The sequence below is a fragment of the Cylas formicarius genome, unplaced genomic scaffold, assembly GCF_029955315.1.
Source record: "Cylas formicarius isolate icCylForm1 unplaced genomic scaffold, icCylForm1.1 PGA_scaffold_5__7_contigs__length_24384050, whole genome shotgun sequence".
Taxonomy (NCBI): Eukaryota; Metazoa; Arthropoda; class Insecta; order Coleoptera; family Brentidae; genus Cylas; species Cylas formicarius.
The window spans coordinates 13549591-13566117 of NW_026844341.1; the positions used below are offsets into that span (position 1 = coordinate 13549591).

General features: G+C 34.1%; 1 protein-coding gene across 2 annotated transcripts in view; it reads right to left on the minus strand.

The window, feature by feature from the left end:
* The window catches only part of LOC132701952 (synaptic vesicle glycoprotein 2A-like), a 33214-nt gene that overhangs the window by 1133 nt on the left and 15554 nt on the right, over positions 1–16527 (minus strand). For both annotated transcript variants that reach the window (XM_060670304.1, XM_060670305.1), the window contains exons 2-8: positions 15518–15676; positions 15300–15464; positions 12181–12343; positions 11998–12119; positions 10975–11222; positions 7189–7379; positions 3286–3551 (exon numbers count right to left, since the gene is read on the minus strand). In XM_060670304.1, the coding sequence (XP_060526287.1) occupies positions 3286–3551; positions 7189–7379; positions 10975–11222; positions 11998–12119; positions 12181–12343; positions 15300–15464; positions 15518–15632 (1270 nt within the window). In that variant the 5' untranslated portion in view covers positions 15633–15676. The remainder of the gene's footprint in view (positions 1–3285; positions 3552–7188; positions 7380–10974; positions 11223–11997; positions 12120–12180; positions 12344–15299; positions 15465–15517; positions 15677–16527) is intronic.

Below are 16527 nucleotides of genomic sequence, written 5' to 3' on the forward strand. Positions count from 1 at the left end.
CTTGTTAGAATTATTTCACTTTATCGAACCAAAATGTTTTGAAGGTGGTGACTTCTAATGAGAGAACCTCTTTGACTGAGGATTTTTCTACGAGCTAAATTAATTAATAATAAAACAGACTCATATTGTCATGCCAAAAAACCACAAGTAAAAATTCGTTCGGAAATCGGGATTATTTAGACAATTATGAAGAAAAAGCAAAAACAAAAATAAAACTTTGGTACCGTATATCTTGAAAATCAGGGCGAGAGAAATGGACGGCACCATTTTTTTTTTGTAAATCGAACGCAGAAAATTATTTTCGGGTTTCTGCAATGTCCACCGGAAGGGTAAGCGTTTTCTGGTAAAATAATATGAGGTGTTTTGTTATAAATCATAAGACCAACAACTCAGTAAAAACCGCATCGCAATAGCCTTATCCTAATCGTTTATGATATGAACGAACTTAGAGAGAAAATTTGGATGGTAGGAAATGTTTCAATTATTTTGGGCTCTGAGGAAGCCAACAAGATGATTGGCGAAACATCAACAATTTACGATTTATCAACAACAAAAGCAGGAGGACGAGAAGATTTCTAAATAGTATTTATAATAACCTGTGGGAATTTCTTTGAAAAAAAGCGCAACAGCATAAATTTAGAAGGTCATCGACTGAAACTGATTACTCTGTGCACCGACATTTTTGTTAGGTCGTAGAGTCCATAATGTCCCTAATTTTCTTAGAATATCACAACTTCATCTCCTTATAAAATTCTTCGTAGATTTAGTTTTGTTTCACTACGAGAAAGAATCAGAATAAAACACTGTGGTTCCAACTTAGTCTTTTCCCCCGCATATTATGGCAAACGAGTAAATTGTTTCAAATGTTGAGTCTATCTTAAACAAAGTGCAATAGCAACGGCTAATTAATTTCGATCTGAACTGGGAAAAATCCTTAACCAATCCAAACAACCTTCAATCTGCTATTAAAGCTTCTTTTCTATTAGAAACTGTGAAAAAATCTGTCACCAATCATGACTCTAAAATTCGTCATTTCTACGTACCCCAGGATTCTGGGAAAACTGATTTTTTCGTTTCACTTCAGTAAATAATTAAAAACCATTACATTAGATCTAAACGATATTTTGGTTAGTTTCGAAGTGGAGTCCGTCTTTACTAAAGTTCCTATTTATGACACTGTCAACACTATATCAGATATATTAAAATCCTAGAATCTGCAATGAACCTTTTTCATCTTAATTAAAAACGGTCAACAAATATCAGAACCAGTTATGGGTTTCCAATATCACCAGTCATCACGAATATATCTATGTATGGAAAATTTTAAGAAAGCCCTCAACACCTGCCACCCAAAACCAAAGTCACGTTGATGATACTTTTGTTATTTGGCCTCGTGGTGAAGAATCCTTCCAAGATTTACGAGTTGTACTTTAAAGCAGACACTCCTAATATTATTAATAATAATCTGCGCTTCTTAGATGTGCTTATTAATAGACAATCAGACCTAACATTGGTTGATTCAGTTTACCGTATATGAAATGTTCTTAAGAAATTTTTAAGCCACCAGAAGATTACAGCAATCCATGCATATACAGCAAAAAGTATGTTGGAGAAGCAGAACGAAAAATATTAACTGGACTCTTTCTTTTGGCCACTGGACTATGATGAAGTGTAATAAGATTTAACAACGGAAAAACCGTATCCAAGCATCAAATACCGACATAAAAGACGAATTCGTTTTTTCTTCTATGGCAAATGAGATATTTTATTCGACTACGTTTGGTCAGATAAAAACTATTTATTATTCCATGGCAAAGAAAATATTGTATTGGAGTACGTTGGGTCAAATAAAAACCATTTCTTTTTCTATGTCCATAGTCAATCAAATAGGTTAATCAACAACAATTGATTATTGAGCGAATTAGTGATGAAAACTAATTTTTAAAGAAAAAATAAAAATAAATAATGTCCTTTTTAATTTTTTTCTGTACAGACGGAGTAATTAGATATTAATAGCAAATAAAAACATGTTCGGATAACCCCCACCACTTTAATTACTCAGATAGAACAGTCAGCCATTACTCAATGATCTTATATATTTTCCTCAACTTTAAAATAGCCGTGGTTAATATTATAAATTTTATTAAACGAGTATTAAAATTCAAGGTGGCTATTTTAGAAATTCAAAAATAATTTTCAACATTGGCTCTTAAACGATTTGCTTTTTTTTTTTTCTAAAACCGTTCGTTCCTCCAATGCCGTCCCTCGTTGTTTAAAATCGAACCCCCGGTATATAAACACGAAAACAAAAACTATTTTTTTTTAATTCAAACCACTCTAGATATTTGACAACTTCCACATTTTTTGTAATTCCTAGCCAGAGTTGTATGAATTTTTTTTAAGAATAAATATTGCGGTGCTCATTCCTAAAATGAAACATATTTTTAAATTCCCTTTCAATTTGACATTTCGCAAATTTTTTACAGGTGTTTAATATTAAAAACCCAAAGTTTTAAATTATTTCACTAACATATTTTTTAAAAATCGCATCGAAAGATATGTCTTTCACTGCTCGAAAAAATAGTTTTTTTTTTAGAAATTCAACACTTCGGAAAGGAACGAATAACAAGCGCTTATTTTTTTTCATAAATTATAATATAAAAATTTAGTTAATTAATTTCGAAACACCCTGTATATTGTTATACTGAAACTCTGCTCTCCGCTCAGGTCCAAATTTTATTTCAACTTTTTTACTTTACTCATTTGTTATGTGCATCAGAATTTTTTTTTCATACGTGTAAATGTCTTCGAGATCAACAGCGCATCGCATTTCCTTTCGGTTTTTTCTTTAATATGTTGTACATAATATTAAGTAATATAAATTAATAATAATGTTAAGAAACAAAAAAAAATAAAATAAAATTTTCAGCTTTGAGTTTATTATCAGCCATTTTGATGGACTTGCTCATTTCATTCAACAATACCTTATTAAACTAATCCAATACACGTAACCTTATACACTGCTGGCTTTTATTACCTATTTTACAAACAAATTCAAAACCTGTTATTAAAATGATATTATCTATCTGCATAACACACAGGTATCTTTCGGGCTGAACCGACTCTGAGACTGTTACTACTGTATAGTGTATTCTCAGTGTAACCTGGACTATAGCAATCGATATAACGATTTTGTTATGAATGATTTTTGATGTTTACGAAACATTTTCTATTCTTGAATAAACAATTGGTGTCGTAGGGTTATATCCGTAAACTTTGACTCACATATCGGTATCTTTCGGCCAAGTCTATCAACCATTACTGCCGTGGCGACGAATCCCAAGATAACGTTCAGTCCAAGTACCGTTACGTATGTCAAAAAATGGCCGTTCGCTTTGGTGTCGGCGCACAACGACCCGTTCGTGCCTAAATCGGGATAGTATAATCCGGGATACACCACGGGATACGAAAAATCTAATCCTTTAAGCTGGTGATCGGGCTCCCCAGCAGGTGCGAGCTGTTTGGACAGGGCGACGTGGAGTTGAAACACTCTGAAAATTTTTGACATAATCAAAAATTGCGTATACCGGAACATTGTCGAAGGGAACATAAGAAATCCCATGTAAATTTTAAGGTCCTCAAATATTTCAATAAGCCAATATTCAGTTATTGAATTAAATATAATGGTACAATTGCAGAAGAAGAAGCTGGACAAAGACATATCAAATAAAGGTTAGTTTACATATTTCATATATAAAAATTCGGCTACAAGACATTACTAAAATAAAACATTATATTTTTAAGTAAATGTTCAAACAACCCTCCATTTACAGTTAAACATTATCCTAAGCGATCATAAAATTCATTTCATTATTAATATTGTGAAATCTTGTCACATTTTGTAACGCGTTTGTAAGATTTTCAAATTTAACATTTTTATAGATAACACTTCAAAAGTGTTATTTCAAGTGATCCCGCAGAAGCAAGTCGTTCGGCGAGGGGTCAGGTGACCTGGGTAGCCAAAGGATTGGTCCGATAATATTCCGGTTAAAAGTATTTCCCAAATACTCCCTAACAATAGAGGAATTATGGTTGGGACAAGTATAAATTTTATTTTGTAATAAGTTCACAACAAATGGCCCAATAATGTGATGTCCGCAAATTTCCATCATCAAATTTATTTTTTGAGGATATCGACTTCGAGTATTAACAAAACGACATTCATTGTCTTGGTGCCAATCCTTATTATTATTTGCTTTATCCATCATTTCAAAACAAATTGCTACCTTTCTTTCTTCCTCGCCTCTCTGGAGCTCTTGAATTTATTTATTGCGATGCCTTTGAATTCGAATTGGGTAATAATGTTTATTTGTTGACATGGAAGGTACAGTTGTAGTAGGAAAATAAACTGAAAACACTTCAGACACTGCTTTAAGACTGTTTCCTGGATAATACCACTTAAGTATGGTTACTTTCTCTTCAATTGAATATTTAGCTTTAATTAAAGCGCACTGAATAACGTATAACAATCACAAATAAAAATATTGTTAGTCGAGAATTTTTGTGTTGTCATTATCAAAATGGATTACACTGGTGTTGGATACCTACACATATTTAATTCAATTACGGGAGATTGACTTATTAAAACTTACTCACACTAGGCACATGAGTTAACCGGCTCCTTCAATATATTATATTACAACTTTGCGATAAAATGTACATGGGGGTCACCTAAAAATTTCCATGGGATTTCCTTTGTTCAGTTCGGCAACGCATCACGCGGTATAATGTTCAAATAAGGATTTTTCATAGAAAAAATCAAAAGCGTCATCCAAAAAAATTCGTGTTGAAATCGAACGGCTAAAATATTGAACAAATTCATTTAAAAATCAGGTATTCATGTACCTGTTTATCTCTTAATTTGACAATGTGATTTTGTCATGGCCAATTAGTGTTATAGTAATAGTCTTAATAATAATAATAGTCGAAAAAAGGGTAAATATTGGAAAAGTTAACATAAATTACAAAATAGATGAAATGGTTATATGATACTTTATAAAAGTTTGTAGGTCTGGTGTGCCATTTGAGAAAGTCAAGATTTTTCAATTTTAAATTATTCAAATATACAGGGTGTGCGGTATAAGAGGATGTACATGGGGACATTGGAAGCTGTAAGAGATACAGCGTCGCTTAAAAGGAAGAAAAAATCTAGCTTTGTTTTATTTTAAATCGTACGTAGATACAGGGTGAAAAGGAAAATGTCAATTTTTGAAAAACCTTTGCCTGATCATGGTGGCTGCAATGTTCAAACTTTCAGGATATGGATAAATGAATACGGCGAGCTGAAAATGGCGTATTGCTTTACGTCAGATTGAAGATTGCAACTTTATCCGTAACGGCCTACCCAAGGACTTCAGGATGGCGATACTCTTAAAAGTCCTTTGCTAAGAACACAGTATTTTGGGCAGCAAATCCACGGTTAGCTCGTGAAGTTAGGCATCAAGTGAGGTGGGGATTTAACGTTTGGTTTGATATTTTGGGCACCCACAAAACTGGAAAATTGTACTGGCTGCGTTTCCCGATCGTCTCCATTTTTATTGACTTCTTACTTGTCCACTCATTATTTAACTGTGTGAATAGCAATATCGTAGCCGACAATAGTGAAATCTCATTTTTGATTTGTTTTCTTCCCCAAACATAAATGTGTGCTACACATGAAAATATAGAAATTTAATATGGAGCCCATAGGAAAAACAAAAATTGATTTCGGCAGTACGCAACATAGTAAGTAGGACTTAATTTCTTTTGACGCCATTTTTAGCATCGTCGTATCCTATTCCCCATATTCTGAAAATTTCGGCTCCTATAACAAGGAAAACATTGTGGTTTTTCAAAAATGGACATTTTTTATCTTTCACCCTGCATCTACCTAATGGTATCGATTTAAAATAAAACAAAGCTAGATTATTTTTTGGCACATACATACTCTACCTTCTCTTTCATTTAAGCGACGCTTCTTAATTTCATTAAATCGTTACCTTACTTATTCCAGACAATACTTATACAATAACTTTCATCATTTGCATGAAGCCAACTTAGTTTAATATTTACATTTTATTTATAACAATCTACATAGCTTTATGATCTATATAGTATCAAAAAAGGTAAACCAAAGCAATTATTTAAAATGATTACTAAATTACTAAATATAAGCATTTATCGCAAATCTGGACATAATTATTTCAACTTATAAAGCTAAAAACCTGTTCAAAATGTGGACCTACACACAGTTTCAATCTTCTCCAAAGCTTTCAGAATAACAAGACGTTGCATTCGCAAATTTTCAAAAGCTATAAAGGTCAAAAGGTCTTCATGGAAATGATAAAAGTTATTGTGTAAGTATTGTCATGAAAATTTAAAAAAATAATTTTTGTGTGGTCATTTATACAAATAACCCCATACATTTTTGAGAGGCTCATACCAAGCTGAATCAAATTGGTCTAGAAGATATAGGGTGTTCCATCCAAAAAAAACAAACTTTATTTTTTATTCAAAAAGATGAAAGCGTCCAGAAAAAAAAAACAACTCTACTCAATCTTTGTCGGATATGTTTTTCAGCTTTCCGACATTTCATAGGATATCCGAGATACGAGCTAAATCTAAGCAAGCCATGAAAATTTTGTTGTCGTTATCTTTGATTTGAAATATTGGCTTAGGTACACAAATAATTGTGAATCCTAACAATCTTTACAACTTTTTTTATTTGAAACGTTAATTGTTTTTGAAATGATTAATTTAATGGAATCATTTTTTTTAACCCTCTCTAGTGTAGCGATTGATGTTTATTCAGATATTTTTATATTATGAATCGCCAAATACTCTATACATCAAAAGCAACTTAAATAAACGGAAATCGTTTATTACCGGTAAAGACATAATCTGTAAATATTGGCGAAAAAATGTTTGAAATACTTGGCATCCGCGCACATAAAGCTTGTGACGATGAAAAATCGCATAGAACAACAATATTTTACCAGCTGACGAACTGCAGGTGTTTTTTTTCTATTATCTCGAGAAATTTTTTCTATTTTTACTTTTGTTATATTTGCCCGTTTTCGTATAAATTACTCTTCCATAAATTTTGTTAGGTTTACTACAAGCATCGCGTCAAAAATTCGGAAAACCTACCCGACCACCATAATTGGCGTTTTAATCGCGATAAGAGCCAAGGTGGTGGTTAAAAGTCGCCTCGAAAAAGCCATTCTCACGGCTCTATAAAATCTCCAGCAAAGAACTTGGAATACATCCCAATACTGCTCTGGCTCCACATAGGCGAATTCGTAAGGTCGTATTACGTTCTTAATATCGTCTTCTTTCGTCTAAAGTAGAAATAATGATGCTACTAATATGAATAGTTCTGATCACAACTGTGAATTGCCTGATCACGATGATATTGTGATCTCAAAGTATATCTTTGGTTATTGAGCGTAAAGGACAAGACGCAGACAAATCAGTTCGTTGTTATCAGTGGCAGTGTTGAATCACACCTTGACTTTTAAAAAATGTTTTTACAAGAAGATCATTAACCAAAAAATTACATCACTTACAGGGACTATAAAATTTTTAATTTGGATGAGTTTTTAAAGGAAGGATTTTCGTTTATAATGAAAGTATTCGGCAAATAAGAAGAACATTGACCCCATGGACTATTGAAAATATCAAATATCACACGAACATCGTCTCCTCATTATATTACATGTTATGGGCAACAAGGAAATCATACAAAAAATGCAATAACTAGGGAAAAAATAACTTATTTTAGTACATTTTCACAATATATATATATATATATATATATATATATATATATATATATATATATATATATATATATATATATATATATATATATATATATATATATATATATATATATATATACATAGAGAGAGACTGATAATTTAGATCATTCCACATACCCCTATCCATTAAATGTTAACAGCAATATGACTACAGACAAAGTAACTTTAATCTATTTAATCTAACCGATCTTGAAAAAATTATAGCAGACATTACTTCAAATTAGGTTGGAGAAGATGGAAGCTAAATTCTATATATAGAAATCTGCTTTTTTATTCTGGCGCATTAATAGATATCATAGATTATGGACGAAAACGCCCATTTGTCAGAAAAAAAGCAATTATTGCCAAGGTGGCAGACCCCAAAAGAACTACGGCATGTCAGCCTACTCCTAACAGTCTCAAAAATGTTGAAAAATATATATGTAAGCAAATTGCAACAATCTTATACCGGATTGCCAATCAGGATTTAGAAAATATTTTAGTACCACCACTACTTGCCATAGTAAATGATGTAAGGTGTGAGGATCGAGGAAATGGAACTTGTCATAATTTATTAGTTGCAAAAATTGAAGTATGTAGGATTCTCAAGCGATTTCTCAAATCTCTCACATTCTCACAAGTAGATACAGAATGACAAAAAGTACAACAACGAACTCTTTGATACAAACTTCCAAATTTAAGTTCGTTCAGCTAGGTGTTCCACAGGAGGCCAGACCAGGCCAATCCTTTTTTCTTTATATGTGTCTGATATAAATCAGAACTTCATTTGCGAATCAGTATCCAATCCATTGCCGAAGTTCAACATACATAAGCCTTAAGAACAAAAATATTTTCTCTGAAAAGCCTTAATTCTTTTGTTTGATTATGCAAAATTACTTAGAAGACAAAGTCTATTTTTACATTAGGTTTGGGTCAAATTTTTCTCCGATTGTTCCCCCTGGGGTGAACTCCCGCTCAGTCATGTTTCAAGCTGTTCCAAATTGGGCTTTAGTGGCAATATACTCAGCACAACACCTTTTTTCTGTTGTTCTTCAACTTGTTGGTGAAAGGTTATTATTTTATGGAAAGAGTTCCAATAAATTGTGTAGAGATTATTAGCAGAATGGTATTTAAACGTCTTTTACTTGAACCTAAGATCCTTGCTTGTCAAATTTGTTGATGGGACATATTTTGTGTGACTGAACCGCGGTTAACCCATGAGGATTAAATATCGTCAGGTTAGAGCTGACGGAGGGTCGCAAAGAGGATTAATTTTCACTTCCTGTGTCTGATGATGACTCAAAAAACTCTTTTTTCCGACAAAATATTTTGCCTTGTCATTTGTTATTTTGCCATTCTACAAACCTAGAGTCAGTAAATTTAGTAGTAGTTTTGGTTAATTGGATGCACTAGGTTGACGCCTAAGTATAACACTTCTCCAATGAATCTTTGATTAATAAATCGGTAGTCATTTTTGTCGACCAAGTCTCTAACTATGCATACATAGTACCATTTGATGAAGTCTACGACATAAATGCTGTAAACGACAGAGTCAAGAAGATGGTTTGCCAATATTCCGCTCTTGATTATGGAACTCAAAAAAAAAAGCAAAATCTGCGTGAAAGCGGATTAAAAAAATATCATTCTTCCTGTAAAATATTGCGTAATTACACAAGTCTAGCATGCAGGAAGGAGTAGAAGGAATCAAGCTTGGAAAACTCTGAAAATGATGAATATAGGTACAACAGGTAAATTTTTTTTTTCTAAAATGTTGTTTTCCGATAAAGCTACTTTTCTCACTAATGGTGCAGTTAATGGTCATAACATGCATTTTTATTCAACAGTTGATCCATTTTGGGTACGGGAAAAACAACTAAAACTATTGGTCACTTAATATGTGGTGTGGAACAAAACACATTAAAGTTACTGGACCATATTTTTTTGCGAACCAGTTAAGGAAACTTTCATTTTGCAAAAGAAAATGACCACATGTTTCCAACATAAGGGGGATCTGAACATCACCAAACGGACCTACTAAATCAAATAGACCATGTCCTAATCGAGTCTAAACATTCACGAAATATAAGACATAGAAGGCCACCTGGAAAGAGGAAAGATAAAGGTGCTAGATCTGTTTATTTAATGTAGAACTTAAAATATGATAATGTGAGGGAATTTTTTCGAGACAAATTAAGAAAAATATAAATCTAAGTAATGACGCAACTACTGACGAAAAATGTATGGAACTTGAAAATGTAATATTACATGGCGCACAGATTTTGCAAAAACAACAAAAAAAGGTATGCGAGGGTGGTATGATGACGAGTGTAAAGAGAGATAGCAAAAAGGGAACGTGCAAGGTTACAGTGGATTGAATATCACACAGAAGAAAATAAAGGGAGTTACGAGGCTAGTTAGAAGAGAGGTAAAGAAACAATGCAGAAGCAAAAAAAGAGAGTATATATAGAAAGGAATTGAACAATGGGAAAAAACTTCATCAAGAATGAAGCCAAAGAGGGAAAAATAAAAATAAAACATTATTATTCTGCAAAAACCGACAGTTAGTAGGTGGCATTAACGTCAGCCTCCGAAGGTGGGCAGAATACTTTTAAGCTTGAAGAGAAGAGAATATGGGGGGAAGAAAAAATGCCCTTGAGATGGAGAGAATCAATTATCTATTATAAAACAGGAGATATTACTGTATGCGAGAAGTTCCAGAATTTTTAAATAATGATTATCAAAACATTTTTTTAAATGTCTTATTCGTCATGCTCTTTTTGAGCCACCCTGTATGCATTAAAAAAATTTAATTGTGCATCCTAGCAATCTCTACACCCTTAGTAATTAAAAAAAATACATGAGACTCAGAATAAGACTGAAACACGATTAGATTTTGAATAAAAACATTCTTTCTTAAATAATTATTGATAATTTGTATATATTTAGTGTCGTTTTTTTTTGGTACTAGTAATTATACTATACCCAAATAAATGAATAGAATAATTATTCTATGTGTTTTTAAAACACGTTAAAAGCCCGGCCCTTTTGCTCTGTTCTACCGTACCGACTGGTCAGGTGTTTTATTGCCGTCAAAAGTCAAGACGATATACTCTGAGACAAGGTATATACTTACCTTGAACGTATCGGCAAATTTTGAATTATTAATGGCATACAACTGCTTCAGCACGAGATAGGCCAGGTAGTTCTTGCCCAGTGACAAAAAATACCTGGGACTCTCTTCGAGCAACGCGCACGCGCAGGCTATGAAAAGGTTCAGACCTCCGCACACCGCAAACATTATCCGCCAAGGAGCCAGTTTACTGTCAATTCTTCCCTTGAGACTCGACAGCAGCGGTGGCGGTTTGAACGTTAACGTACCCCCTAGAAAATATATTCCTGAAGTAGGCGATTCGATTTTTAACGGCCTCCAAAGAATATTATAATAAAAATTATGTTTGTAGTGGGCAATATTTCTAGAAACAGAATTTGAAAAAAGACTTGTATTGCCTATTGTTTGGGTTGCTTTCCGACTCATTGTCTTTGGAAGGTTGTGAACTTTGTGATGAAACACTCAATATCTCTATTGTGAAAATTATTAGGGAGAAGAGCAAATGTAAGGTGTTTTAATTCTGTGTTCAGTGACTGGGGTTGCTGATGTAACAATGTATTAAGTTATATAAAAATGGGAAATTATTACTTTCTAATTTAATGGTAAAACATATGTTCGGGTGTATAGAGTTAAAGATAAAGCTAAAAATAGCTTTGCTTCTATAAGACTTGAGTGATAGATATTATCAATATAATATACATATAAATAACATAAAATTATGTTAGTATAATTAATAAATAAATAATAGTGATAATTAGCGTTAGATAAATAACAAGAAAGAAAATCTTTAACATCGGAATAAGCAGGGAGTAGCAATTTATTTTTAAGAGTGCATTTGAATCTTCTCCTTTAGTTCGATAGACAGTTTAATATAAATTTGTACAGTCAAAACAAAAGGACTATTTAAGAGACAGTCAGTGTTTAGAAATTTGTATGTTTCTCAATTATTTTTAACTGCTCTTTGCTTAACATAATTTTTAATAAGTATTTCTATATTTTTTTATTTGTAAGGCAAACAAACATTACTATTATTATTATTATTATTACCTATCGTAGTTAGATATCCCAGCGACCAAAACGCGGTGCAAAACGTGAAATAGGATCCTCGCTTTTTGAGCGGCAAGCTTTCGATCAGCAACAGTCGCAGGACGGTCGTGTTGTTTTCGATCCTGCGGCGAGTCTGGCTGTCAGTTGGTTTTTATTAGAAAAGGTAGTGAACTAATCCATCACCCCATTCCCAGAAAAAACGCGGATCCAATATTGACGTAGGGGTTGTAAGCGAACGCTGACGTGAACGTAGACAGGAACACCACCATCAGGCTGTAGGTCAAGTAGCGCTTTCTTCCGTATCTGTCGGCGAGGCAGTTAGTGCAAAGTCCGCCAAAAGAACGCCCTATAGGAAAAGAAATCGTTCAACGTTTCGTCAGTTCTTTGCAATGTTGGTAGTGTGAGTTCAAAGGTCCTTTATGGTCACGGGAGGGTAGTTTAGGGAACTTTCTACACGACAAATTTACTATAATGCAATTAGGAAAAAAAATGAACCATTGCACCAATCCGTCATTGCAACCCAAAGGATCCACGCTGAGTCCCTCCATGTCCCCTCGAAAGAGAGCTTCACTTTGCCTCAATCAAATATACGTATTTCTATTTAATCTTGCCAAAGCATTCAGATCTTTGTACCTATTATACTCTCGAAGAAATCCAGTACCTCTTATATGGTCGGTTTGGATAGTTCCTCGGATTCGATGAATTGAGAGGACTAGTATCGTCAATCGGCTAGGCCCTACTGCTGCGTAGCTGATGATATGGAGGTGCCTTGTTTGTTGTTAATTGTCATGATATTGACTCGTTTATAAAACAGAACTCTAGCAATCAATCATATTGTCACGATGCTGTTACTTTTAATTTCCATGCCGTCACCACTTTGGAAGTGGAGCAAACTTTACTTGGTATCAACGGGCGCCGATATTGTTAACACTCAAATGGTTCCCCACCTGAGTTCACATAACTTTTATTATAAATAAATGTATTGCAACTGGTTAGAGTCACCAAATGTGGTTCTTCTAGTAATTTAACCCAATTGTGCCCACCTAGTATACTGCCTACCCTATCCAAGGTATTGGAAACCGTAATTTAAAAGCAGTCTTATGCGGATTCGATATATGGATTTCGTGGACATCATACCTACGATGAAAATGGAAACCTTGTTTGGTTCTCTTAGACTATATTAAAGCTTTAAGAGTGTTGTGTTTGGGCCTCTCTATACACGTTCGACTCTTCGATATTCATTAAACACTACGCTGACGTAACGCAATTACTTATTTCCTTCAAACTGCACCATTACTTACGATCATTAGGTGATCAATAAAATTCTCACTAGTCATAGATTAGTACATAGTGATTTTAAAACGAAGTTGATTATTTTTGAAAGGGACAGAGTTGAGCTTGGTAATCACGCTAAATTCATAATATAACTCAATTGGACTGATGATAGTCCTGTTAAAGTGGGTAAAAATTTAGGGTTAAGCATTGATTATGATCTACACTTTTGAAGCATGCATCCGAACTTCTGAAAAAGTGTTTTGATAATATAAAACTTTTAGAGATGCAAAGTTATTGTTTGAGATTTGCATACAATTTACGGAAATATGATCATCTAAGCCTTTGCAGATTCGAAATCCAAGAGAGGTTTGAAATTCATTTATGTTTTCGTTACACAAGATTTTCAAAATTTCCAGAATGTGAGCAATTCTTGATTCACTTTGCACATTTGGAGAACCTCGATGAGGGAATTTTCATGAATATTTTTTGGCAACAGATAAGTTACACGCTTGGTGAAAAAGTCAGAAATATTATTAGGTTCTCGTATTCCTGCGTTTTCCGCTAGTAGGCCTGAACTTCCACTCCCAAGTACTTTCCAGTTTCTAATATTTATGTTTGCCATTTCAACATCATGGCGTCAAAATTCCATCGGGGTTACCTCATCTACGCGAAGCATCTTCTGTCTTTCCTGTTATATCCAGTAAGCTTCGTGGTCGTGCTGTTATGCTTAAAGGTATCTTTGTGCACTTTGTGGTTCCTCTGTGATAGAATCTTTCTAATTATCCAACTTCCCAAAAAACACCCTTGTGCTTGTTTTGTATGTATTTTTTTACCCTCTCGTTGTATCTTGTAACCCTTTTACTTAGAATAGTTACTTTTTGCTTTTGTTCTCTGAAGTACTGTTGCAATTTTTCAAAGAACGTTCAATCAACCTATTATCTTCTTCAGAGCTTAACTGAACATTTTTTTTTAATTTTACAACAGCTAATCAACAGCTATTTCCCAATCTTAGTAAACTTTCATTAATAATATTAAACAATGCATCGTATCACTATGGACTTGCTGAGCCAATACCTAATCAAAGTTGAATCAAGCAGTCTCTTGTAGAGTAGCTGCAAAAAGGAATATTCCATTTCAGCCAATTTTATCGAAAGACCAGCTATGGATGTTAGTGAAGCAGTTCATAAGTATTTTTGTTTAAATATGAAATTATTTTAAATTAAAATCTTTTAAGAATTGACAAGTTAGAATTGCATAATGGCCATCGCGTTTTGTGACTTTCGCCTTATCATTGCCAATTTAAAGCGATAGAGATGGTTCGGTCAGGTTGTAAACGGTGTTATAGTTCCAAAACAGCTTCCATATATTTAGTAATATCTTAATAATAGTTCAAATAACAGTTTGTTTCAGGTTTCACCTGAAAAATGGAAGAACTATTTTAGGCACACACACCGCCTCATAGGTGAGGCTTGCGAAAGTTCATCGAATCAGACTCTGAGGAAGGTGCTTTTTTCTGATGATAACCAGTTTTTGTTTCCCTTCCTTGCTTTTTGCGTTATTGGCTTTCGTTGGTTGTGTTGTTGATGTATTGGAAGTTTTAACCTATCTAACTGACATTTGTTTTCTCTCATATATTTGATGCCTTTTATTTTGTTCGTTCGTATAAATACGCCACTGAACCAAGTTGCAAAACAATAATGTACCCAACTACATGTCATTTTTTGCGAATGACCGTGTTTGTAGTAGGTTCACCCATTTATTTTTAGGATTGTATATCCGAACGTACCTCAAAATGGCAGCAATATAGCTAAGAAATACGGATCATTCTTGATTACGTCACTATACGTGACGTGGCGGTACAAATGATCTGCCTGGGGTTCACGAATCCCTGTATTACTCTACGCGTTATTGCCACTTCTTCAGATCTATCTCCATCTATGCTTAGATATGGCGTTTGTCCCAAATATATAATTGTTAAATTAATAGAAAATCTCCATCGTTTACTCACATCCCTTCGTGACGCTTACCGATGTAAAAACTGGTGAATATTCTCAACACGATTTTGTCGGTGATGCCAGAGCTTTGGCACGAAGACAACGCGAGCGCCATGGGCAGAGCGACAAGGGTGAAACCTTGTGCAAAATTGCAGAAGCAGGTCAACCCGATGATAAATTTCGAATACAATCCCCAGCCTGAAATAAAGAAGCGTGATGACTTAAAACGCGATGCGGGCCCCAGTGTTTACCAGATTCCTCCAAGAAGTGTTCGAAATAAATTTCGGTGCTGTCGCCCATAATTAGCTTGTCACTCGTTGAAAGGGTCGACAGTACAACAACCAGTACGACGGAAACGAACGTCATCTTTAATGGCAGTAATATCGTTTTGCGGTAATGTAATGAAAAGTCTGGAATCGGAATAGTGCCCAATTTAGATCTTGTGTGACCTCAGTAAAGAGTTTGATTGTATCGATCGCAGCACTCATTTGGGGAAGTTGTCATCGTATGGGATTGCAGATTTTGTTCTTAACTGGATAGATTAATTCGTCTGTAGTTGATATTGATATAGGTGTTCCACAGGGATCGGTTTTAGGTTCTCTCCCATTAACACCCTATATCAATGATTGTTTTTGACAAATTCATCTTTCACGCTATATGCTGATGACATTTCCATTGTAATTTCACATAGATGGGCTCTTTTACTACATAAATGGGACGATATGTTGAGCAACGTCAATACCTGGTTTAACAGTAACAGTTTCTTTTTAAATCCCGATAAGACATATGCGTCAGTCTCATTTTGAAAATAACCTGTACCATTAATATCATGAAAATAAAATTATTAATTGACCCAATAAAACAAAACAAACCCACCACTTGACAAATGTGCCAGTATATTTTAGATTAAAAATGATAACTATTGAAATATGAAACCGTCACAAAGTAAAGGGCGTTGTTACCAAAACCAGGCAACCTATCCTCCCAAAAATTCACAGTCCTGTAAATCAGATGCGTAGTACCCCCAAGGAAAGTCAACTGATAAGGCCCCCTAAATGTTAGCGGTTGGTATGGAGCAATCTGGACAACCGAGTGTCGACCCTCGGAGTGTTCATTGTTGTAGAGGGAAGTGATCGATAAAACCACCTCTAAAATTCTAAATTCACGTCGTGAGTGGACACATATTTAATATGGTCTCCAAATCAGATATATCAGTTCATGTAGGAGAAAGATCAGGTGACTGAGGAGTGTCTACAAGGAG